Raw genomic sequence first — 24,353 nt, 5'->3', positions numbered from 1 at the left:
CAGATAGTGACTGTAAACATCACCCGCCCCAACTCTGTGTACTAAGCGCACACCGCAAACCAAAAAAAGTCACACATACAGGGAAATAAAAATAATTATATTTAACTGAGGAAACGCACAGCAAACATGTTACAAGGAGAAAAATAGATACAGGCTTTAAAACATGGAAAAGGAAAAGGGATAATCACGGCAATAACAAGACTTCATTCACTTTCTAAGGACACAGATACAAATATGCTTTTGTTCCTCCACACCCTTCCCAAAAGTCTTGCAGAACAAATTTTGGCTTGGTCAGCGGAAACAATGCTCTCAAAAAAGATTACTGTGTTTACTCTGGGTAAATAGGACACTGGCATGTTCACAATAGTCCTATTTGAGATGGGAAATGCAAGATGCCTTTTTTTAGCCTTGATACAATTCTAAAAAGGAAAGACGGGGTACTAAGTGGTCATGGCCTGCTTCAACCTGAACGATTTGCTTTGTAGAGAGGTCTATGGACAATCATAAGGATTATCTTATCTGTATTACTTGGATATACAGTATCCGTTGTGTCCTTCCCAGGGCTTGTTTTCTGCATGAATGTGGGAGAACGCAGTTTTGACACCTTCAGCACTGAATGAATGTAATGGCAAGGGATACTGGGGTATGCTGGAGGGTCCATTGATGCTGGCAGAAATGTATTTTTGTGTGGGTGTCTATTGTTGCCGGGGGGAGGGGGGTCAATTGTTGAGGGAGAGGCTCATTGTTGCTGGCTGTTGGAGGGTCTATTGTTGTTGGCTACTGGGAAATCTGTTGATGTTGCTGGGGGTCTCTTACTGCAGGGGTGGATCTATTGTTAGTGGGCCGGTCCATTGTTTCTGGGAGGGGGGGTCTAATGTTGTGTAGGGGATCTATTGTTGCTGGTGTGGGTCTAGTATTTCTGGGGGGGTATCTGTTACTGCTGGGGCAGGGTCTATTGTTGCTGGGATGGGGTCTATTGTTGCTGGCTTCAGAGGGTCTATTTTATTTTTCTTATCTTCAAGGAGGAACTGCAGTCTGCTCACTTAATTTGTAATTAAAATCATCTTTGCTGTTCTGAAGCTTCCCTCCAACCACTTTACATATTATTTAATATATACTGTGACCATTTTAAAGCAGAGTTCCACACAAAAATGGAACTTCCGCTTTTCGGAACCCTCCCCCCCTCCGGTGTCACATTTGGCACCTTTCAGGGGGGAGGGGGGTGCAGATACCTGTCTAAGACAGGTATTTGCACCCACTTCCAGCATAGACTCCCATGGGAGTCTATGCCTCTTCCTGTCCCTCCCCGCTGTCTCCTGGGAAACACACAGGACCCAGGAGATAGCGGGGACCAGTTACGATGCGCAGCGCGACTCGCGCATGCGCAGTAGGGAAACGGTAAGTGAAGCCGCAACGCTTCACTTCCTGATTCCCTCACCTAGGATGGCGGCGGCAGCTGCCGAGAGTCGAGCGATTCATTGGCGTCGGCTGCCGACATCGCTGGACCCTGGGACAGGTAAGTGGCCGTGTATTAAAAGTCAGCAGCTGCAGTATTTGTAGCTGCTGGCTTTTAATATTTTTTTTTTTGGTGGATTTAGGTGGACTCCCTCTTTAACTGTGGGCAGCTGAAGCTGCTGCCTGTTCACTTCCTGGATTTACACAGACACACAGGAGGCACGCCTCCCACTCTGTAGCTCTCATTGTCCCTCTTATGACTCATCCCCCCTCCCTTCCTGGCAAACTCTTATGAGAGTGAGAGAGCTGTGCATGATGTCATAATCCTAGGCTAATGACCAGACAAGAAACAGGAAGTGGGCTGTATAAGGGATTTACTGGCAGAAAAAAAATATTTTATTATCCAAAGTTAAAACAACAACAAGGGCAGAAGATTTAATAGATGGAAAGTTGAAAAATTGACTGAAGTTCCACTTTAACAAATCCCATACAAATTATTTAGCACCACAAAATGATACTTGGTTCTGTATGCTCTAAAATGGGCGGTACTGGGAGGTGGGTAGGGGGGTGGAACCAAGCGACGGTGCTCAGAGGTGGGTAGGGGGTGGAGACAAGGAGAGACTCAGAAGGGGGAGGTTCCTGCACCGATTCTCTAAGGAAAAAAAAAGCCCTGGTGCTTCCCCACTATGAGCATTTTAAAGTGCTTATACTTTACAGGTCTGTATGGATACATTCCTGAAAGGTCTCAAAATACAACTATAGCATTAAACGAAAAAAAAACAAACAAACATTTTGACCCATGCCACTCACCTCCCCCCACCCTCAGATTTTTTTCCCTTTAACTATATATATATATATATATATATATATATATATATACACACACACACACACACACACACACACACACACACACACACACACACACCTTTTCTCTACAGCTTTCTAGCCAATGTGGTTGCTACCCCCCTTTGGCATCAGGGGTGGTCATTCTTCTAGGTGACACTCATAATGGGGTGGATGTGGCTATTCTTCCAGTGTAATGGACTGCCGTGAGCCCAGGCTGCATGATGAAGTGCCCCCTGGTGGAGGCATGTACAGGTCAGGCTGGGCTTACAGGAAAATCCCAAATTTTTGGTTGTCCCTAGAACAGGAATAGACACTAGTTCTTCTGGTAACCTTGGTGAAGACCAGGGATTTCTTCTCACGTTCTGTTTTGTCTATGAGACAGGAAGTGAAGAGAAATCTCCCCACAAATAGAGCTTTCTTTTGGTGGTATTTAATCACCTTTGCGGTTTTTATTTTTTGTTAAAAAAAAATGTAAAAAGACCGACTTCTTAAAAAAAAAAAAAAAAAAAAACATTTTTTTTTTATATTTTGTTATAAAATTTTAATAAAGGTAATTTTTCTCCTTCATTGATGTACGCTGATGAGGCAGCACTGATGGGCACAGATAGGTGGCAGTGAGAGGCACTGATGGGTGGCAGTGATGGGCACTGATGGGTGGCAATAATGGGCACTGATAGGTTACACTGATAGGCAGCACTGCTAGGTGGCACTGATTGGCACCACTGGTGGGCATTGATAGGTGGCACTTGTGGGCATTGATAGGTGGCACTTGTTGCCATTGATAGGTGGCACTCATGGGCATTGATAGGTGGCAATGGCAGTTGGCACTGGCCGCACATATGAGGCAGAATTGCTTCTTTCTCTTCGGGACCGATGTCCCTTGCAGATAAGCCAGTGATCGGCTTTTTTTTCTCCTCGCGCTGTCAGCGTGAGGAGAAAAAAAAAACAATCACAGAGCTTTTGTTTTGATCATGTGATCAGCTGTCATTGGCTGACAGCTGATCACATGGTAAGGGGCCGGGACTGGCCCCTTACTCAGATCGGTGATCACCCGAGTCTCAGTGACTCGGTGATCACAGCGCGCTCCGCGCGCGCCCTACAGGGTGCGTGCGCAGGGGAGTCACATGACGGCCTCCCGGAAATTCAGGTCCGCGCTGTGGCTGTCATTCGGCTATAGCGCGGATGTCAAGTGGTTAAAAATGACGGCATCAGCATGTTTTTTCTTACATCCCAAATCCCAAAAATAAAAGGGGACTAGTCCCCTTTTTTAGGACAGTGAGTGGAGCCAAATTCGCCCCTTTGTACCCCTAGGCCAATTGTGACTCCCTAAGTTGCCAATTTATAGCACAGACACAGCCTAATATTATAGAGCCATTCATTCCAAACTACATACAGCTGTTTTTCACGTTTATTGTTCATCATTAGTGAAGCATATGGAAACCACGGCTTCTATAAAGTCAGCGCTGTGAAGATGCACCGTCCTGCAGGTTACCCACAATGCCCCTTGCCTCTCAGAAGGCCTAACCGATAATTTATGACTATCAGGGAGGGTCAGGCCCTAATCCAATTGCTGCAACGTTTCCAAAGTGATTATTTAATCAAATGGGTAACATGGTTAATTAGAAGTCATAAACACTGCTCTGAAGTTCATCAAAGTAATGACTTGCCCAGGAAAGGAAAAAAAAAAAAAAAAAAAAAGAAAAGGAAAAAAAAAAAAGACAGGAGCGTAATTAAATTGTACACTGTTCCCATTTCTAACTGATCTAATAACCAGACGCATCAATGAGATTTAGCATTTACTGCTTCAAACTGCACTAAAATGTTGATACAATACGCAAAGCTGTTTGCGCTGGTTAAACAGGGTTACTTCAAAGCAAACAATTAGTAGACGGCAGAAGACTAATTGTATTTTCCCCAAGACGAAAACATGGATTTAACAAAGCAAATGCAATTCTGTCTTCACTCCATGTCTAAATTGGATACAAAATAAATACATTGCAGAGCAGAGGCTCCATCGTTCAGCACTTCAACCACCCTGCCAGCAGTGGAGGAACAATGGCCACAGCAGCCCATGCATCTGTTAAGGGGCCTGGAGATGGAAGGGGACCCTAACACTACCTGCAACCCCCACCTCTTACTGAATCCCATAGCTCCCAACTGTCCCTGATTTCGAGGGACTGTCCCTGATTTGAAGCAATGTCCCTCTGTCCCTTTTTTCCCCCTTATTTGTCCCTCATTTTGATCTGATCTATATAGTTGTATATAATATGCACTTTTTATCTTTCAAAAAGTGTTTCCCAGCGCTAAACCTTTCATCTGATTTCTAAAGTGCTGCATTTGTAAATTTTATAAGCCAATATAAAGGAATAGTAGTGGTAAAAAAAAGCACTTGTGGGTTTATTTAACCTTTTTTTTTTGGTTAATTCTCCTTTAACCACTTCAGCCCCGGAAGGATTTACCCCCTTCCTGACCAGAGCACTTTTTGCGATTCGGCACTGCGTCGCTTTAACTGACAATTGCACGGTCGTGTGACGTTGCACCCAAACAAAAATTGACGTTATTTTTTTTCCCACAAATAGAGCTTTCTTTTGGTGGTATTTGATCACCTCTGCGGTTTTTATTTTTTGCGCTATAAACAAAAAAAGGCCGACAATTTTAAAAAAAAAAGCAATATTTTTTACTTTTTGCTATAATAAATATCCCACAAAAATATATATAAAAAACAAATGTATTTCTCAGTTTAGGCCGATATGCATTCTTCTACATATTTTTGGTAAAAAAAAAAAAAAAAAAAAAAAAATCGCAATAAGCATATATTGATTGGTTTGCACAAAAGTTATAGCGTCTACAAAATAGGGGATAGATTTATGGCATTTTTATTATTTTTTTTTTATTATTAGTAATGGCGGTGAGCTGCGATTTTTATCGTGACTGTGACATTATGGTGGACACATCGGACACTTTTGACACCCTTTTGGGACAATTGTCATTTATACAGCGATCAGTGCTATAAAAATGTAAATGACACTGGCAGGGAAGGGGTTAACACTAGGGGGTGATCAAAGGGTTAAGTGTGTCCTGGGGAGGTGTTCTAACTGTAGGGGGGATGGGCTTCCACTGACATGACAGCGATCATTGCTCCCGATGACAGGGAGCAGTGATCTCTGTCATGTCAGAAGGCAGAACGGGGAAATGCCTTGTTTCCAAAGGCATCTCCCCGTTCTTCGGCTCCGTGACATGATCGCGGGCCACCGCCGGACATCGAGTCCACGGGAACGGTCACAGAGCATGCGGCGAGCACAATGCCGCGTCTTAAAGGGGACGTACCTGTACGCCCATTTGCCCAGCCGTGTGTGCTCCTTCGCTAAAACAGCTGCATAAGGCAACTAAAGCGTGGTACACATGGGCCAAATATCTGTGGGTTCAGCAGAAACCAGCAGACATTCGGCCTGTGTGTACACCAGCCTGCCCGACGAAAGCCGGCTGAACAGCCAGCTTCTGTCAAATGGGCATGCTGGAAAACCAACATCTGATCGGCATCCGATCAGCGCTGGCAGCCAATGACTGCAAATGCTGACCGGTGTGGTCTGTACTAACATTGGATAGTTAGTACAGCGGCTCCCCCCGAGCTCCTCATTTTTTTTTTCGTTCAGCCCGCTGTGTTGAAAGAAAAATGAATGATAAATGATAGTGTGGCTGTACTTCTCCTGCAGATTACAGGAGTGCAACTCATTCTGCACTCCGTGGACCCGTTTTCAGCACACAGCAGGCTGAAGCCCGCTGTCAGCTCACGTCATCAAGCCAGTCCAGCCTCGGGAAAGATCATGACCATATGGTCGGGATCTGCTCACATGCCTGGACCGGAACCCCCGGATCAGCCTTTCAATGAGTTACTGAGTACCTGAGCCGGCCGCTCCCGCCCCCTTCACAGCCCAGCGCTCCAGCAGAGAAGTGAGCCGGTGAATGACAGTCACCAGCTCTCTGCTCAGGGAGCTTTGGGAACCGAGCAATTGGCAGTGTTTGATCACTCGGTTCTCAGTGTTAGAGCCAGCGGGGGACAGATGCAGCAACCACCTAGTTAAGTAGGATTAAAAAAAAAAACCTCAAACCCCATACTTCTCTTTTAAAGTGATTGTAAACTACTATCTTGGACAACACCCTATACAGTTTAAAATAGAAATGAAAGACAAACCATTTTTGTATAGATATAAAAAAACATTATAAATCCCTTTTTTGCCTTTTTTATAAGTGATCACATTCCCTCTGTCTTCAGCTGCAAAAGAGCTGGGGGAGGAGAAGCAGCAGCACACTGGTCTTCCCAGTGAATGTAGGGGGGCATGTCAGGACAAGTCTGATCATTGGAGAGCAGACTGAGTTCTCAGCACGGCTAGAGAACTGACCATGGTGTGCTCTCCTGCTTAGTGTGGTCAGTTTTTAATAGAAAAGCAAGGGGACTAGCAGGAACACAAGGGATTTCACATAAAGGGAGCAATACATGGAGAACAGGATACCTTGTCATACAAATACATGGTACAGCAGGCACATATCAGGAATATAAAATGTTGAGGTAACAAACGCTTTAAGGCTGGCCATAGAGGAGTCATTTTTTTTCTCGTTCAGCCCGCTGGTGATGTCACCGCATTTTTTGTCCATTGATACGTCCTCAAGCCCCATAACTGAAGGTAGGTCTACTAAGGGTAAAGCTCTTCCCACGGTCCCTCTTGTAGGTCCTGCCGGTAGATTAATTGGGTTGTTATAAAATTGGCCTTGCTGTGTGAGAAACATTAGAGCTCCATTGTAGGACAGGGTCCTATGTATTCATTAATCCCTTCCCTTGGCCGGTTAACAAGCGTTTTGAAAGACGAGCAACTTTTTTTTTTAAATTCTGACTTGGTTTGCGAGTGTTGTCTCGCAAAACGAGCAGAATTCAAGCTAATGGGCGGTGCAGTACCGCATTTGGCCAGAGGTGCGGGGGCGCTGGGAACACTCGAAACGTTTCGGAGCCGTTTGGAAATACTCGGAAATTCTCTGTTCCCGAGTGTTTCAGAGGCTTTCCGAGTGCATTCAAGCTGTCCCCGAGTGTTTCCGAGGCTCTCTGGTGCCCCCCCCCACCTCTGGCCACATGCGGTATTGCATGTAATAGAAGTCAAGGCGGAACTAATTATCTTCGTTTCCATTGACTTCTATGGGGAAACTCGCTTTGATATGCAAGTTATTTGGATTACAAGCATTCTCCTGGAACGGATTATGCTCGTAATCCAAGGTTCCACTGTATGTGGCAGCATGGAGGCGGCCTTTAAACGCTGTGCTACCACATGCATAAAGCCAGGGGGTAATGTTCCGTAGTGCAGCACACTCACTCATCACTGTGACTGCACTGTCCCCGACAGATCCCAGTAGGACAGGCTCATGATCACGTAACCACTAATCACAGTGATCACATCAGGAGTCAACCTTCTAGCCTCTGGCATTAGGATGTCCTTAATGGGCCAGCTCTCACCAGCAAAAGAGGGGTTAAAAGTCCTCCGGGATACGTCATGTTAATATAAGTAAAAGTTCACTTGATGACCAATCCCAGCTAGGACACCATCTGCCCAAAGTTTGCATGTTCTCCCTGTACTTGTGTGGGTTTCCTCCGGGTACTCCACTTTCCTCCCACGCTTCCAAAGAAGTGCTGGTAGGTTAATCGTCTCCTGTCTAAATTGGCTGTGGTATGTGTGTATGCATTCATGTAATAACAGACTGCAGCTCCTTGGGGGCGGGGACTGGCCCTTTTCTGTTCCAGCAGGACTGCGCCCCTGTGCACAAAACCAACTCCAAAGGCATTCTTTAATGAGTTTGGTGTGGAAGAACCAGAGTTAGGAGTGCAGAATAATGCAGGTCAGGACTGCACAGTCGTGCTGAATCAATAAAGACCTTCCACATACCTCCCTACTGTCCCTGATTTCGAGGGACTGTCCCTGATTTGGAGCAATGTCCCTCTGTCCCTCCTTCCTCCTCATTTGTCCCTCATTTTGGTCTGATCTATATAGTTGTATATAAAATGCACTATTTATCTTTCAAATAGTGTTTCCCAGAGCTAAACTTCTAAATTGCTGCATTTGTAAAGGTCAAAAGCCAATATAAAGGAATAGTAGCGGTAAAAAAAAAGCACTTGTGGGTTTAACCAACCAATTTATTTTGTATAATTCTCCTTTAAGGGGGCGTGACAAGGGGCGTGTCCTATGCCTACATACTTTTGCTAATAGGTGTCCCTCATTCCTATCTCAACAAGTTGTGAGGTATGCACAAACTGTTGCTACAAGGTTTGAAGCATGCAGTTTGACCAAATTGTGTTTGTATGTTGTATTATGAACAGTAATGCCCTGTACACACGGTCGAACTTTCCGACGGAATATGTGCGATCGGAGCTTGTTGTCGGAAACTCCGACCGTGTGTAGGCTCCATCGGACTTTTTCTATCGGAATTTCAGACACACAAAGTTTGACAGCAGGATATAAAATTTTCCGACAACAAAATCTGTTGTCGGAAATTCCGACCACATGTGGACAATTCCGCCGTACAAAGTGCCACGCATGCTCAGAATAAATTAAGAGATGAAAGCTATTGGCTTCTGACCCGTTTATAGTCCCGACGTACGCGTTTTACATCACCGCGTTCAGAACGATCGGATTTTCCGACAACTTTGTGTGACCGTGTGTATCCAAGACAAGTTTGAGCCAACATCCGTCGGAAAAAATCCATGGATTTTGTTGTCGGAATGTCCAATCAATGTCCGACCGTGTGTACAGGGCATTAGGGTTGCCACCTTTCTGCCCAAAGGAAAGGAGAGTAGTACTGCGCTGCGTATAGCGTGCCGAAGCTAACATTGGGTGTGGCCAAATTGCTCTTGCTGACATCATCGCCCTGCCCCCCCAGTGATGCCGAACCTGCCCCCAGACACATGGCTCGCAGCTCCCGGGCAGCAACAGATTTGTGTGCGACTATTTTGGTTACTTGGGGAGCCACAACCCGGTCTGAATAATGTGTCCGGGTTTCAGTCCGCCTGAAACCCAGACACATGATTTAAAACCTGGACTGTCCCGGGTGAATCCCGGACAGGTGGCAACCCTATTAACAGTCCCCTTTACTGGAAACTAGGGTTGCTTTGGTGGCGATTACTGAGCTTTTGCAAGCATACTCACGCAAATGCTCCGATACCTAAAACCAATACCTTTGCGGTATGAATTGAGCCCATACAAAATGAATAGGCTCAAATCGCACTGCAAAGAAGCGCATGTGATTTGAACAGGAATGTGGTGTGATTCCTGTCCAAATTGCATGTGGATTCCACCACCACTTTTGTGTGAACTCAGACTTGTCATAGAATGGGGCTCAAGTCGCACCGCAAAGGTATTGGTACTCGGTATCGGCGAGTATCTGACAAAGTATTGGTAATTATACACTCCGGGAAAAAAACGGTATCGGTGCAACCCTACTGGAAACACCTGAACTTGTCATTTAGAGACATGTTCGCATATATCCAAAAACATTTGGCCATATAGTACATAGACATAGGGTGCTTCAATATCTTTAACAGGAAGAGTCTGAGGAGTCATGGACATAGGTCCATTAAGGAAGCACGATAGAAACACGATCACAAATACCAAGGCCGATGGAAGAGGCGCTATGGAGAATGTCTTTATTTTCAAACAGGTTTTATTCGCACAGAATAAGCTCATGAACCAAGTGCAAGGTCCACTTTAACATTCTTTTAGGGTCTTAATGATCCACATAAAGCTATATATATATATATATATATATATATATATATATATATATATATATAGCACTTTTTAGGTGACAAATATTAAACTCTCCCATAATGCTCAACACGTTTCCCTGATCATAAATCTGCTTCATCAGGAAATATAGGAGGTGTATATATACTGTATATATCAAAAGGATATCTAACCAGTCATACAAAAGGACCAGGGACTCCCTCCCACCCAATGAAGAACGGAGGAGACACAACGGGGGTTCCTGGGATGCCAGAGCTCATAAAAGGAATCAATGATTTTGCCTAAACTAACACAATGGTCATTGATTCTCAACGGGTTTCCTAGATCATAGATTTACTTCATCAGGTGACATAGACAGTGTTAATGTATAAAAAGGATATCTAACCAGCCATGCAAAGGACTGGGGACACCCTTCCATTCAAGGGAAGATGGCAGGACATTAAGGGGGTCCTGGGACACCAGAGCTCATAAAAAGCTTTAATAAATCTTCTAGACTTATACGGTGGTCATTGACGCTAAACACTTTTCCCAGATCATAGATCTGCGTTCATTGGGAGATTTAGGATGGCACATATAATAAGGATATCCAACCAGCCATGCAAAGAACCAGGGAATCGTTCCCATCCAAGGGAAGACTGCAAGGGACATAAAAGCAGTCCCGGGACCAGGGCTCATAAAAAGGTTTCAATAAATCTGCTAGACTTATACGGTGGTCATTGAAGATCTTAATAGGCCAGACTGAGGCCAAACCATATGTGAACATTAAGTTGCCAATATATAAATCCATCCATTCTGGTAAGAGCACCCACAAAAGCAACAATATGGCAGCCTACTCGAGCCTCTTGGGATCCCCATCAAATGGCGGATCGACCAATCTTTAGGGTCACCACCAGCAGCAGCTGCTCCCCCTGTAACCAATTATTAAGAGTTGACCACCAGTAGCAGGACTCTAAGATTACAACATGCAATCTAAAGAACATAAACAACTTCTCATATGATCATGTACCGGTCTAAAAGAAGAACGAAATAAACAAGCTAAAAATGAACCCAGCAGTCGAGGGCTCTCTTTCGGGACCTGTTTTCGTATTTTAAAGATACAAAATAAAAACCATTATTACGAAGGTACTTGAAATGAATGAGCAGCACTGATGGGAGGTTGCCAAGAAAATGATTGCAAAATGATAGCAAGTACACACTGTCACTAAATAAAAAACAAGTCTATGCAAACAGGTGATTTGGTCAGATCACGTACACCTTTGGGAAAGGAGAAACTATTATCCCCCCCAAATCAGACCTGGGCACAACCATTCCCAGTGTATCCAACACCGCCATTGGCTTCAGAGCCTTTTACAAACCTTGTGGAGAGGACTCTTGAAGAAACAAAAAATGAAACATGTTTGACGGGTGCTCTTTTATGAGCATGTGTCTAATAAAGGGCAATTCCAATCCAATCAATATTCAGTTTCATCCCATATAAGAACTGTTAAGCTGCATTAGATTACATTTTTGTTCTTGGGTTTAGTTATACTTTAAACCATTTCTAAATTCCAGAGAGCTTCTCACATGTGTGGCAAGTGGCTCTGCTTTTTGACTTTGTACTGTACTCGAATGATAAGCTGGTAGGTTAATTAGCCTTAGTATTAATATATATGTACTGTATGTATGTATGTATGTATGTATGTATGTATGTATGTATGTATGCCAGGTAGGGAACTTCGACTGTAGGCTCTTTAAGGGGAAGAAACTGATGTAAACGTACAATATGTAAAGCACTGTGTAAATTGTCAGTGCTATATAAATGATTTATTTTCCCAAAGCTGGCCATACACCAGTAGAAATCCTTTCAAAAATATTCCTTTTATTTTTGAAATCAGGGGTCTCCAAACTGCGGCTCATGGGCCAAATGTGGCCCTCGGATGCAAGGGGCCAGACCCTGACGGAGACCCGGATGTAAGGGGGGCAGACACTGACAGTGACTCAGATGATAAGGAGGGCAGACCCTGACGGTGACACGGATGGTAACGGGGAAGACCCAGATGGGAACCTGGATGGTAAGGGGGGGAGACCCTGACAGAAACCCAGATGTAAGGGGAGCAGACCCTGACGGGGACCTGTATGAAAGGGGGGAGACCCTGACGGGGACCCAGATGTAAGGGGGCATACCCAGATGGGAACCCGGATGGTAAGGGGTGGTAGACCCAGACGGGAACCCAGATGTAAGGGGAGTAGACCCTGATGGGAACCCGGATGTAATGGGGGGGAGACCCTGATGGGAACCCAGATGTAAGGGGGCAGACCCTGACAGTGACTCGGATGATAAGGAGGGCAGACCCTGACGGTAACCCAGATGGTAAACGGGGAAGACCCAGATGGGAACCTGGATGGTAAGGGGGGCAGACCCAGACGGGAACCCAGGTGTAAGGGGGGGGAGACCCTGACGGGAACCCAGATGTAAGTGAAGCAGACCCTGATGGGAACCCGGATGTAATGGGGGCAGACCCTGATGGGGACCCGGATGCAAGGAGGCAGACCCTGACGGGGACCCAGGTTGCAAGGAGGCAGACCCTGACGGGGACCCGGATGCAAGGAGGCAGACGCTGACGGGGAACCGGATGCAAGGGGGCAGACGCTGACGGGGAACCGGATGCAAGGGGGCAGACCCTGGCGGGAACCCGGATGCAAGGAGGCAGACCCTGACGGGGACCCGGGTTGCAAGGAGGCAGACCTTGACGGGGACCCGGATGCAAGGAGGCAGACCTTGACGGGGACCCGGATGCAAGGAGGCAGACCCTGACGGGACCCGGATGCAAGGGGGCAGACCCTGGCAGGGACCCGGATGTAAGGAGGGCAGACCCTGACGAGGACCCGGATGTAAGGAGGGCAGACCCTGACGAGGACCCGGATGTAAGGAGGGCAGACCCTGACGAGGACCCGGATGCAAGGGGGCAGACCCTGACAGGGACCCGGATGTAAGGGGGGCAGACCCTGACAGGGACCCGGATGTAAGAAGGGCAGACCCTGACGAGGACCTGGATGCAAGGGGGCAGACCCTGACGGGGACCCGGATGTAAGGGGGGCAGACCCTGACAGGGACCCGGATGTAAGGAGGGCAGACCCTGACGAGGACCCGGATGCAAGGGGGCAGACCCTGACAGGGACCCGGATGTAAGGGGGGCAGACCCTGACAGGGACCCGGATGTAAGAAGGGCAGACCCTGACGAGGACCTGGATGCAAGGGGGCAGACCCTGACGGGGACCCGGATGTAAGGGGGGCAGACCCTGACAGGGACCCGGATGTAAGGAGGGCAGACCCTGACGAGGACCCGGATGCAAGGGGGCAGACCCTGACGAGGACCCGGATGCAAGGGGGCAGACCCTGACGAGGACCCGGATGTAAGGGGGGCAGACCCTGACAGGGACCCGGATGCAGGGGGACAGACTCTGACGAGGACCCGGATGCAGGGGGACAGACTCTGACGGGGACCCGGATGTAAGGGGGGCAGACCCTGACGGGGACCCGGATGTAAGGGGGGCAGACCCTGACGGGGACCCGGATGTAAGGGGGGCAGACCCTGACGGGGACCCGGATGTAAGGGGGGCAGACCCTGACGGGGACCCGGATGTAAGGGGGGCAGACCCTGACGGGGACCCGGATGTAAGGGGGGCAGACCCTGACGGGGACCCGGATGTAAGGGGGGCAGACCCTGACGGGGACCCGGATGTAAGGGGGGCAGACCCTGACGGGGACCCGGATGTAAGGGGGTCAGACGCTGACGGGGACCCGGATGTAAGGGGGTCAGACCCTGACGGGGACCCGGATGTAAGGGGGGCAGACCCTGATGGTGACCCGGATGTAAGAAGGGCAGACCCTGACTAGGGACCCGGATGTAAAGGGGGTCAGACCCTGATGGTGACCCGGATGTAAGGGGGTAGACACTGACAGGGACCCGGATGTAAGGAGGGCAGATCCTGACAGGGAATTTCTAACAAGGTATGTAAATTGTGTTCAGGTTGAAGTCCATTCACTCCAAAATCGAACGTTAAAACAAGCAAACAAAACTTTGACGTACGTTTGCTCGACATTTTGTCAAGTCATTGAATGTACTGAGAATTGTTTGTAGGAACGGTTCATTTGAAAATCTACTAGTGTATGGCCAGCTTAAGGCGACGGTTGTATTTTCGTCTACTCCTAATGAATGGAAAGCACAACAATCTCATATTTTTCCATATAAGCAAGCGTTCAACGCACACATAGAGCAGCAGCCCTGTAACCCAACGTTAGTCATCCCTCCTCCTCCTCCTCCTGCGAGCAAAAACAGCTGATGAAACCTGAGAGCTGCTCTGCTGCGGCTTATTGAGCTGACATTCCTCTTTCCCGGCCTCCTCCCTGCTTTATGAATGAAGCTGGGAGCCACACAAAACCCATTCATGTACAAGTCAGCGCTCACAAAGGCCGGCCTCCCGAGAACAATCCGTCAAGGCTAAAAACCGGCCTGATTGGTTTAGGGCCATCTACAGACGTCCATTACGGGGTTTTTGGAGTGCAGGCGGCGTTCTCGTGACCCCGGTTAATGCACGAGAGTAAATCCAGACGGCGCAATTCTCAAATCAAATCACTAGACAGGAGCACTTACTGTAACTCTCCATCTTAATGATACATATTTGTTCTGAGGGCGACCCAACCCACAACATAATCATCGGCTGGATGGAGCCCCGTGGCAAGAAGGAGCCTGGAAATGGATATCTTGTATCAGGGAGTGTTCTTCCCGTTGCGTTATTGTAACACACGACTGGCAACATTTACAATTTTTTTTTTTTTTTTTTTAGAGAGGCGTTTTAAGTTTTTTTAGGTTTATGGCCAATTTAGATCTTTGCACGTGTGTAGACGTGCTTTTTTTTATTGAAGCATTAGGCAGGTACGTTGTCATGCATCAACCTGCATTTCTTTTTCTCAATGTGTTCTTTACTTAAGGCTGCTTTCAAACTGCTCGGTTGCAAAAACGCATTTGCGTTTTTTTGCCGCATTGCTGATGCGTTTGTGGTGCGTTTTCTCAGTGCCTATTACCCAGCATATACCTGTGAAACTTGGACATGTGACTATATTGGGGGGAAAAAACGCACCGAAAACGCAGTATAGGTGCATTTGTGATGCATTTTCTATTAATTTTAGGCCCCTTTCACACCAGAAACTGCAAGTTATGCCGCATACACACGACCGGACTTTTCGACAGCAAAGGTCCGATGGAACAAATCTGTCGGACAATTCGATCGTGTGTGGGCTTCATTGGACCTTTGCTGTCGCAAAATCAGACGGACTTTAGATTTAGAACATGTTTCAAATCTTTCCGACGGACTCTAGTCCGGTCGCAAAATGCGTTCGTCTGTATGCTAGTCCGACGGACGAAAACCGACGCTAGGGCAGCTATTGGCTACTGGCTATGGATTTCCTTGTTCTAGTCCGGTCGTACGTCATCACGTTCGAAATGATCGGACTTTGGTTTGATCGTGTGTAGGCAAGTCTGATTCGTTGGAACTCCGTTGAAAAGTCCTTCGGAGTTCAGGCGGATGAGAAGTCTGCTCGTGTGTACAAGGCATAACTGTACATTTTTCCTTGTACCTATGCATGCATTTGATGCACATTTCACATGCAATTGGCGCACGTTTTTCTATCTGCAGTTCTCGTGTGAGGTCACTTCCTTCTTCTTTCTTTCCTTGGGCTTCTATGTGCAATGTGATGTGTTGCAGTGCGTTTGCATGCATTTTTGCGGTGCAGAAAAATACAGCTTGCTATACTTTTCTGCACTGCGCTGTACTGCACTGATGTGAACTGTGCCCATAGGATAGCCTGGATTTTCGACTGTCTATGCAGTTGGAGTTCATTCCAAAATGGATCCAACTACATGGGGAAGCTGCGATTTTGGTGCGGTTTTGAAAATCACATCAAAGATGCAGCATGCAGGAATTTTCAGAAACGCACCGCACCTGCAGTGGTGTGAAGAGTCCCATAGCATTTAAAGGGGTTGCGTTTTTAGCACAGTAAAAATGCATCAGTGTGAAAGCCTTAGGTTTTGGAGGGGGTAAGGGAATTTTAATCTACAAAATGACTTGCGGTCTCTGCCTCCACCCCCACCATAAAATGCCTTGCGGTCTCTGCCTCCATCCCCCCCCCCCCCATAAAATGACTTGCGGTCTCTGCCTCTGCCCCCACCCTAAAATTCCTTGCGGTCTCTTGGCTCCACCCCCCACCATAAAATGACTTGGGGTCTCTGCCTCCACCCCCCACCATAAAATGCCTTGCGGTCTCTGCCTCCATCCCCCCCCCCCATAAAATGACTTGAGGTCTCTGCCTCTGCCCCCACCATAAAATTCCTTGCGGTCTCTGCCTCCATCCCCCCCCCCCCATAAAATGACTTGCGGTCTCTGCCTCAATCCCCCCCCCCATAAAATGATTTGCGGTCTCTGCCTCCACCCCCCACCATAAAATGACTTGGGGTCTCTGCCTCCACCCCCCACCATAAAATGACTTGGGGTCTCTGCCTCCATCCCTCCCCCATAAAATGACTTGCGGTCTCTGCCTCCACCCCCACCATAAAATGACTTGGGGTCTCTGCCTCCACCCCCACCATAAAATGACTTGGGGTCTCTGCCTCCACCCCCACCATAAAATGACTTGGGGTCTCTGCCTCCACCCCCCACCATAAAATGACTTGGGGTCTCTGCCTCCACCCCCCACCATAAAATGATTTGCGGTCTCTGCCTCCACCCCCCACCATAAAATGATTTGCGGTCTCTGCCTCCACCCCCCCACCATAAAATGACTTGGGGTCTCTGCCTCCACCCCCCCACCATAAAATGACTTGGGGTCTCTGCCTCCAACCCCCCACCATAAAATGACTTGGGGTCTCTGCCTCCACCCCCACCATAAAATGATTTGCAGTGTCTGCCTCCACCCCCCCACCATAAAATGACTTGCGGTCTCTGCCTCCACCCCCACCATAAAATGACTTGGGATCTCTGCCCCCACCCCCCACCATAAAATGACTTGCGGTCTCTGCCTCCACCCCCACCATAAAATTACTTGCGGTCTCTGCCTCCACCCCCACCATAAAATGAATTGCGTTCTCTGCCTCCACCCCCACCATAAAATGACTTGCGGTCTCTGCCTCCACCCCCACCATAAAATGAATTGCGTTCTCTGCCTCCACCTCCACCATAAAATGACTTGCGGTCTCTGCCTCCACCCCCCACCATAAAATGACTTGGGGTCTCTGCCTCCACCCCCACCATAAAATGACTTGGGGTCTCTGCCTCCACCCCCACCATAAAATGAATTGCGTTCTCTGCCTCCACCCCCACCATAATATGAATTGCGTTCTCTGCCTCCACCCCCACCATAAAATGACTTGGGGTCTCTGCCTCCACCCCCACCATAAAATGAATTGCGTTCTCTGCCTCCACCCCCACCATAATATGAATTGCGTTCTCTGCCTCCACCCCCACCATAATATGAATTGCGTTCTCTGCCTCCACCCCCCACCATAAAATGACTTGGGGTCTCTGCCTCCACCCCCCACCATAAAATGACTTGCGGTCTCTGCCTCCACCCCCACCATAAAATGACTTGGGGTCTCTGCCTCCACCCCCCACCATAAAATGACTTGCGGTCTCTGCCTCCACCCCCCACCATAAAATGACTTGCGGTCTCTGCCTCCACCCCCCACCATAAAATGACTTGCGGTCTCTGCCTCCACCCCCCACCATAAAATGACTTGCGGTCTCTGCCTCCACCCCCCACCATAAAATGACTTGCGGTCTCTGCCTCCACCCCCCACCATAAAATGACTTGCGGTCTCTGCCTCCACCCCCCATCATAAAATGACTTGGAGTCTCTGCCTCCACCCCCACCAAAATATATAGTAATGATGAATAATAATAAATAACAAACAACAATAATAAGGCTTCGTATACTGTACATAGAGCGTAGCAATGCGTACCCCATGCGAGGGCCACGTTTACCCACACAGAGATGCACAGGGGTTCCACACCCACAAGGATGCCAAATTAGGAGCAGCATCTGTGTCCGTGCAGATGCTGTGTCCCAATAGACATCAAGGGGACTGCCTGCCTGGAGATGCACAGAACACCTGTGCATCCTGGTGCTGGTAAAAGCGCCCCTCGTGCAGGCGTACACCGTAGTATGCCCCGTTTGAATGAGGCCGAATAATAATAATAATAATAATAATAATAGCTGTTTTTTGGCAAGGGATGGGCATTTCTGTTTAGTTAGGGCTGGGCTCCCTGAACCTTGAAAAAGCAGCAGGCTGAAGAGGACCAATATGGAGGCACAGGACGGAGGCTGTGACATGTGAGCACAGAATTGCTGCAGGACAGCGCAGGATCCACTGGGCAGGTAAGGAGGAATGAAAAGGAGGGAAGGTGGGAGGAAGAAGTAGGGGTTGGGGAATTTAAAGTCTAATTTAATACCTGTTGCCAAAGCATCAAAAACAGCCATTGACTTCTATGGGCCTCCCAAAGTGCAGAAAAAATGGACGTGTTCTACATTTAAAAACACATTGCACTGCAGCAAAGAGATGAGACACCATTTTTTATTATGGAGAACTTGGACAAATGCATTGAAACAAAAATGCAAACAAAAAAAATTGTCAAATGGTGTATGTCATACTCTGATAATCACCCCCTGCATAGTAAAGGGAGGGCGACAACACTCTTCAGAGCATCCAGTTCTGTTGACTTGATGGTGCTACCCTGCCACCACCTGCCTGTTGATCTAGTATGTACCACCTCTCCCTCCAATCCAGGCTTCCTTATTCAGGGCAAAGCAAAAAAAGCCCCCCTTTCCCCTGACCTAATCTAATCCACTGTCCCCCCCTCCACAGATGCATACTAAGGCCGGGCTCAAACTGCTCCGACATCGAAGTCGGACGACTTCAGAACCGACTTTAACCTACGACTTCATGTCTGACTTCCAATGCGACTTCACTGAATGGGATCCGACCATACCAGACCCTTTGAGTGGAACCCCACGCCAAAATCATTTTAAAAAATGGGTGGGGTCCCCCCCCCCAATTCCATACCAGGCCCTTTGAGTCTGGTATGGTTTTTGGAGGGGACCCCACACTGTTTTTTTTTTTTAATTGTGGCGTGGGGTTCCCCTTCAAGATCCTCAGAGCACAAGTTGCATGCCACAAATGTGATCAGTTAAGATGATGATCTGACTTGGATGTGACTTTCATTCAAATCAATGGCGTGGGGTTCCCTCTCAAGATCCATACCAGACTCAAAGGGTCTGGTATGGAATGGGGGGGGACCCCACACGTTTTTTTCCTTTTAATTGTGGCGTGGGGTTCCCCTTCAAGATCCTCAGAGCACAAGTTGCATGCCACAAGTGTGATCAGTTAAGATGATGATCTGACTTGGATGTGACTTGGATGCAAGTCTTCACCGTCCTGGCTGCACCTGCACAATACAGCCCCATCAACTTCTATGGGACTGTCTACAATTGCCTCCGGCCTTGGGACACTGCTCCATAGAGGTCTATGGGGCCCTAATGCGCTCCGGATGTAAACAAACAGTGGGACTGTGACTCTCAAATGGCGGTAAGTATGCATCTGTGGAGGGAGAATGGGTTGGTTTGGGTCAGGGGAAGGATAACTGCACTTTGCTACAGTATTGGTTGTTGCTTACAAGTTTGCAAAATACTTTTGTTTTCCTTTTAGAGCAGCAAGTACAAAATTTTTCAGCTGTCAAACACCAGTTGAAAACAGCCTTTCAGTTGGTAAGTTTTTTTTTTTATATAAGCTGATTTAAACTCCCCTTAACCTTTTAATGTGAATCTATTGTTTTGCCCTATGTGAGCAAAGCATAGGTCCACACTCTAGCCAAAATATCTTCTAGTTCTGGATAGAACAGAGAAGGCTTAGAACTTCTCTAGGGTTATTGCCATCAATGTCCCCAATGGGGAGCTTTTCTCTCATTTCCTGTCCCAGGGACAGGGAGTGCAGGGAGTGACACCAATGTAAATCAATGTAGTGGGGAGAAGACTCCCGGTTCCCTCCTTTTTTTTGTCCTGGTGCCACTGAGACACAATGAGGGATAAATCACCCAAGGGAGTCACAGGCCATAAAACAAGCCAGATAAAGGATCTACTATTCCCCAAAAATATGTTTTGTCTGCAATTATAGATTTTAAAAGGGGGCAGTTCAAAGCTGTAAATTGTGTTTTATAAATTGGCTGCTCATTTACACCAGAACACCCCCAGAGAGGGTGGGGTCTTGAGATTAAAACCCAGAAGCAGCAAGAGTGCCACACCAATGGTCAAAGAGTCCAAAGAGATGCTTTGATAAACAACTGAAAGAAAGCCAACCTAATTTTAGGGCTTCAGACCGCCCTCTTTATTGGTATGCTGTGACTCTTCATTTTCCTCGTATGCTTGGAGTGTGGATGGCTCCGTTTACCCCCAGCACCCGAAACTCAGAGGACAAGAAGGTTTAGCTTGAGAGGCGAGAAGGAAGCTACTTGTCCAAGACATTTTAAATGCTGAAAAAGTTGTTTTTATCCTTTGTCATCTTATTTGCAAGCCCCGATTAAGGGGGAGCATCGAGCTCCCCAAAACCTGTTGGCGTCTTCTTGACGTTCAAAACTATACTGGACTTGCACAATTTCTGTGGCACTCTCATTCTCCCTACACCTCTAATGCCCTGTACACACGGTCGGATTTTCCGATGGAAAATGTCCGATCGGAGTGTGTTGTCGGAAAATCTGACCGTGTGTGGGCTCCATCGGACATTTTCCATCGGATTTTCCGACACACAAAGTTGGAGAGCAGGAGATAAAATTTTCCGACAACAAAATCCGTTGTCGGAAATTCCGATCGTGTGTACACAAATCTGACGGACAAAGTGCCACGCATGCTCAGAATAAATTAAGAGATGAAAGCTATTGGCCACTGCCCCGTTTATAGTCCCGACGTACGTGTTTTACGTCACCGCGTTCAGAACGATCGGATTTTCCAACAACTTTGTGCGACCGTGTGTATGCAAAAAAAGTTTGAGCCAACATCCGTCGGAAAAAATCCTAGGATTTTGTTGTCGGAATGTCCGAACAAAGTCCGACCGTGTGTACGCCCTATAAGACTACTACAAAGAGTTGCAAAGATACCCCAGCTGATAGAGGGCATTCACATACCTAAAGCCTTTTTCTTCTGGTTTTCTTCCCCCCAACATACTAACGATTATCAAAGAAAAGTATATAAAGAGAATAGGGGGAGAGTCCAGGAATATTATGGGTCACTATATGCCACTAGATAATTGCAAACTAGACACCAGGGAACCGAGCACACAGTACACCAACCATCACAGCAAGTCATTACCAGATACTAGTGGATCGAGTTGGTGTGTCAACCAAGACAACTAAAAACCAAGAAATTTGGCACCAAATGCTATTACACACTAGGTTATTATGCACCATAGTGGACTAGACACCAGTTAACGAGACACATTGATCTACTCAAAAACAGCAAATTGAGTACTATACATTATGTGACCACACAGTAATTTCCAATGTATCGGATAACAACAAAGTGAACTGGACAGAGTTTTAACAGCCACCAAACTAGACAGAACCATCCTGCAGCTAGGAGCGTCTACAAAATGCTAGCAATAAAAGCACAACATATCAAAAGCAGTCATTGGAACACAAGATATAAAACACTCCTAACAAGGACTTCACAGATGAATCATTCCAGCAGGCAGTACGTACCTGAGTCATAAGCGAAATCTCTTGGCTCCTGCTTAATCATGAGAGGCGGAGGGAAGGTCTGGCTTGGGGCGCTCCCCACCATAGCGCCATGTTCATACACCGGGTCGTGGTATTCTTGTTTAAATCCTTGAGGAGGGAACTGGATACTTGGCTCCGACATCTGGCGTTGGTAAACGGGTCTGCCATCTTGCGGCAATGCAGGGAGCGGCGGAAAAGAATTGCATGGTTCAGAGAGCTGTCTGCGAAACCTGAAAGGTCATAAAAAAATAAAGAAATAAAATAAACATTTTTAAAGTTAGAGGGAAAAAAAAAGCTACTTTGGAAAGTTTGGTATAATTTTTTTTTAACAATTCCAATTTGGACTTTCAAGATTTTCACTCCATAAATTTTCCACATTTTAGTCTGCTTTCACAAAGAACATTAAAGGGTCAGTTCAGCCAAAAGTTTCAGTTTCAGCTGTAGATGGATTTTGGTAGGTTGAGTAAACTCTTGGCACTTTTTATATCTCAAGACCTCCAGTGATGAGACATAGCTGCCATATGTTTCTAGATCCCTAACCACCTATGGGTCAATCCTTGGATTCTTGTAGGTCTTGCACAGTAAGATCCCCCTGCTCTATTTCCCAACTCTGCTCCTGTCTACATGGGAGTTTTGAGCATCCCCAGCCAGTTCTGTTACTTTCTCTACAATCTAATAATGAAAGAAACCAACCAGAAAGGATGGTGGGGGCCCCTCAATGGTCACAGCACGTACAGAGACCCAGGAACTCAGATGCCCCCCCCAGAATTCCAGAGTCCCTGAGAAGAGAGCACGGTTTTAAGCTTCACCAGAAGCGCTTCAATGCTGAAGAACAGGATTTCCATTCTATTCAATGGTGCCCATTCACATCTGAGTGTAGTGTTGCTTGAAGCTTGCAGCTCATCGCTCCAAAAAAAGTACACAAGCTTCTTTTAGGACAAAGTCGCATGTTTTGGCCCCAATAGACTTCAATGGGAGCATCTGAAAAATGCACCAAAAAGCTCAAGCCTAAAATGCCTTTACAAACGCTCCAAAAACACATCCAATAAAGCCCAAAGATGTTTAGTGCAAGTGTGAATGGAGCCCAAGTTATACAAACTCTAAGGGTTCGTTCATACATGCATCAGCCCTTGTCATCCCTCTGAAAAGAGATCTGTAGTGATTGACACCGCTCATGTGAATGGGTGCCTTTTAATTTTGCAATGCATAGTAGCCTTGGCATATGTACAGCCCTAAGCATCTGCATGCCCTAGTACAAGTAAGTGGTTGGGGGGGTGCGGAGGCACTAAAACCATGGCTTTAACTGCCTCCTTTCACTCTACCCCTGGCTGCCTGTGTGAATGAGCCCTTACAGTATGGCTATATTTTCAGGAGAAATAATGCAAGCAATGTAGAGGAGCTTCAGCAATATACACTAAACGTCTACAACTAAAACAAATAAATGTATTTGTGGAAAGGAAGCTTAGCAGCAAATCTATACCCAAAAGGTGTTATTTTAGTAGTGCTAATGACTTAGGATGCAATTCCAAACAAGGAGATTCAAACCCTTTGCTAAAAAGCTAGTAATATTTCACTCTGCATTAGAAGTATTTGCAATGCAAAACACAAACAAAAGCAACAGAATTTCCATGTTTCTGTAGGATGACAAGATAAAGAAGCACACGTGAAAAAAAAAAAAACAGCCAGATAGTTGGATATTTCAGAAGTTCCCTTTTGTAAATGAGTATGATCAATCTATACTTCAATTAACTTAAGTTGGCAATCATAGCCGATGGTGCCTTCTTTGGACCCAAACTCCTCTTTCTTCCCTAGTAGCCCCCCCTCTAAGGTCCATACCATTTAACACCCAACAGTCCTTATGCGACTATTAGGATGGAGGATAGGGATCTCACCTGTGATCCATGGTATAGTTGGAGTCTGGGAGGGGCTGAGATGGAGGAAGGTGCGGGGGGAAGAGACGGTCTGGTTTAGGGTTCTGAGTTGTATTGGGTGACGCATGATGTAATGGAGACACTGGTGTGCTGGAAGGAGTTGGCGGGTTAGAGGGCCTCATTCCAACTTGTGGTTTCTGATCATAGGCACTAAAATAATAAAAACAGAAACACATCAAACAATTAAAATAGGAGGCATGGAAGTTTTAAAGGAACACAGTAGTTTAAGTAGTTAGAAACCCTAACTAGATGGCATGGAGACCTTTCTACATACACTCCAGCAAAGGCTGCATTGTGTTTCTCAGGGCAGGTTTCCTGATGGTGACAACGATGGACTAGGTGAACATAATTTGCATTGAAATTGGCCACTTGAAGTTTCCATCGGAAGACTGGGTGACAAGGTGACAACCCAGGAGCACATAAAAGGAGACAAGGACCTTTATGACATGGTCAGCAGGTATTATTTTATTGAGAGCTGCACTTTTAAAAAGGGTATTGAAAATTGCTTTTGAAATGACATTAACATTCTAGTGCAGTGTTT

The 24,353-nt window shown here is 46.7% G+C and overlaps 1 protein-coding gene across 5 annotated transcripts in view; it reads right to left on the bottom strand.

Moving 5' to 3' along the window:
* ETV1 (ETS variant transcription factor 1) overlaps window positions 1-24,353 on the bottom strand; it is a 113,266-nt gene that overhangs the window by 26,358 nt on the left and 62,555 nt on the right. For 3 of the 5 annotated variants that reach the window (XM_073629525.1, XM_073629527.1, XM_073629526.1), the window contains 2 exons: window positions 23,774-23,962; window positions 21,864-22,111 (listed from right to left, as the gene is read on the bottom strand). In XM_073629525.1, the coding sequence (XP_073485626.1) occupies window positions 21,864-22,111; window positions 23,774-23,962 (437 nt within the window). The remainder of the gene's footprint in view (window positions 1-21,863; window positions 22,112-23,773; window positions 23,963-24,353) is intronic. The other 2 variants (XM_073629528.1, XM_073629529.1) reach the window with 1 other exon arrangement.

This window comes from Aquarana catesbeiana, linkage group LG05, assembly GCF_042186555.1.
Source record: "Aquarana catesbeiana isolate 2022-GZ linkage group LG05, ASM4218655v1, whole genome shotgun sequence".
Taxonomy (NCBI): domain Eukaryota; kingdom Metazoa; phylum Chordata; class Amphibia; order Anura; family Ranidae; genus Aquarana; species Aquarana catesbeiana.
Note: the sequence above shows the minus strand (reverse complement) of the source record. Positions and strands in the feature narration are given on the sequence as shown.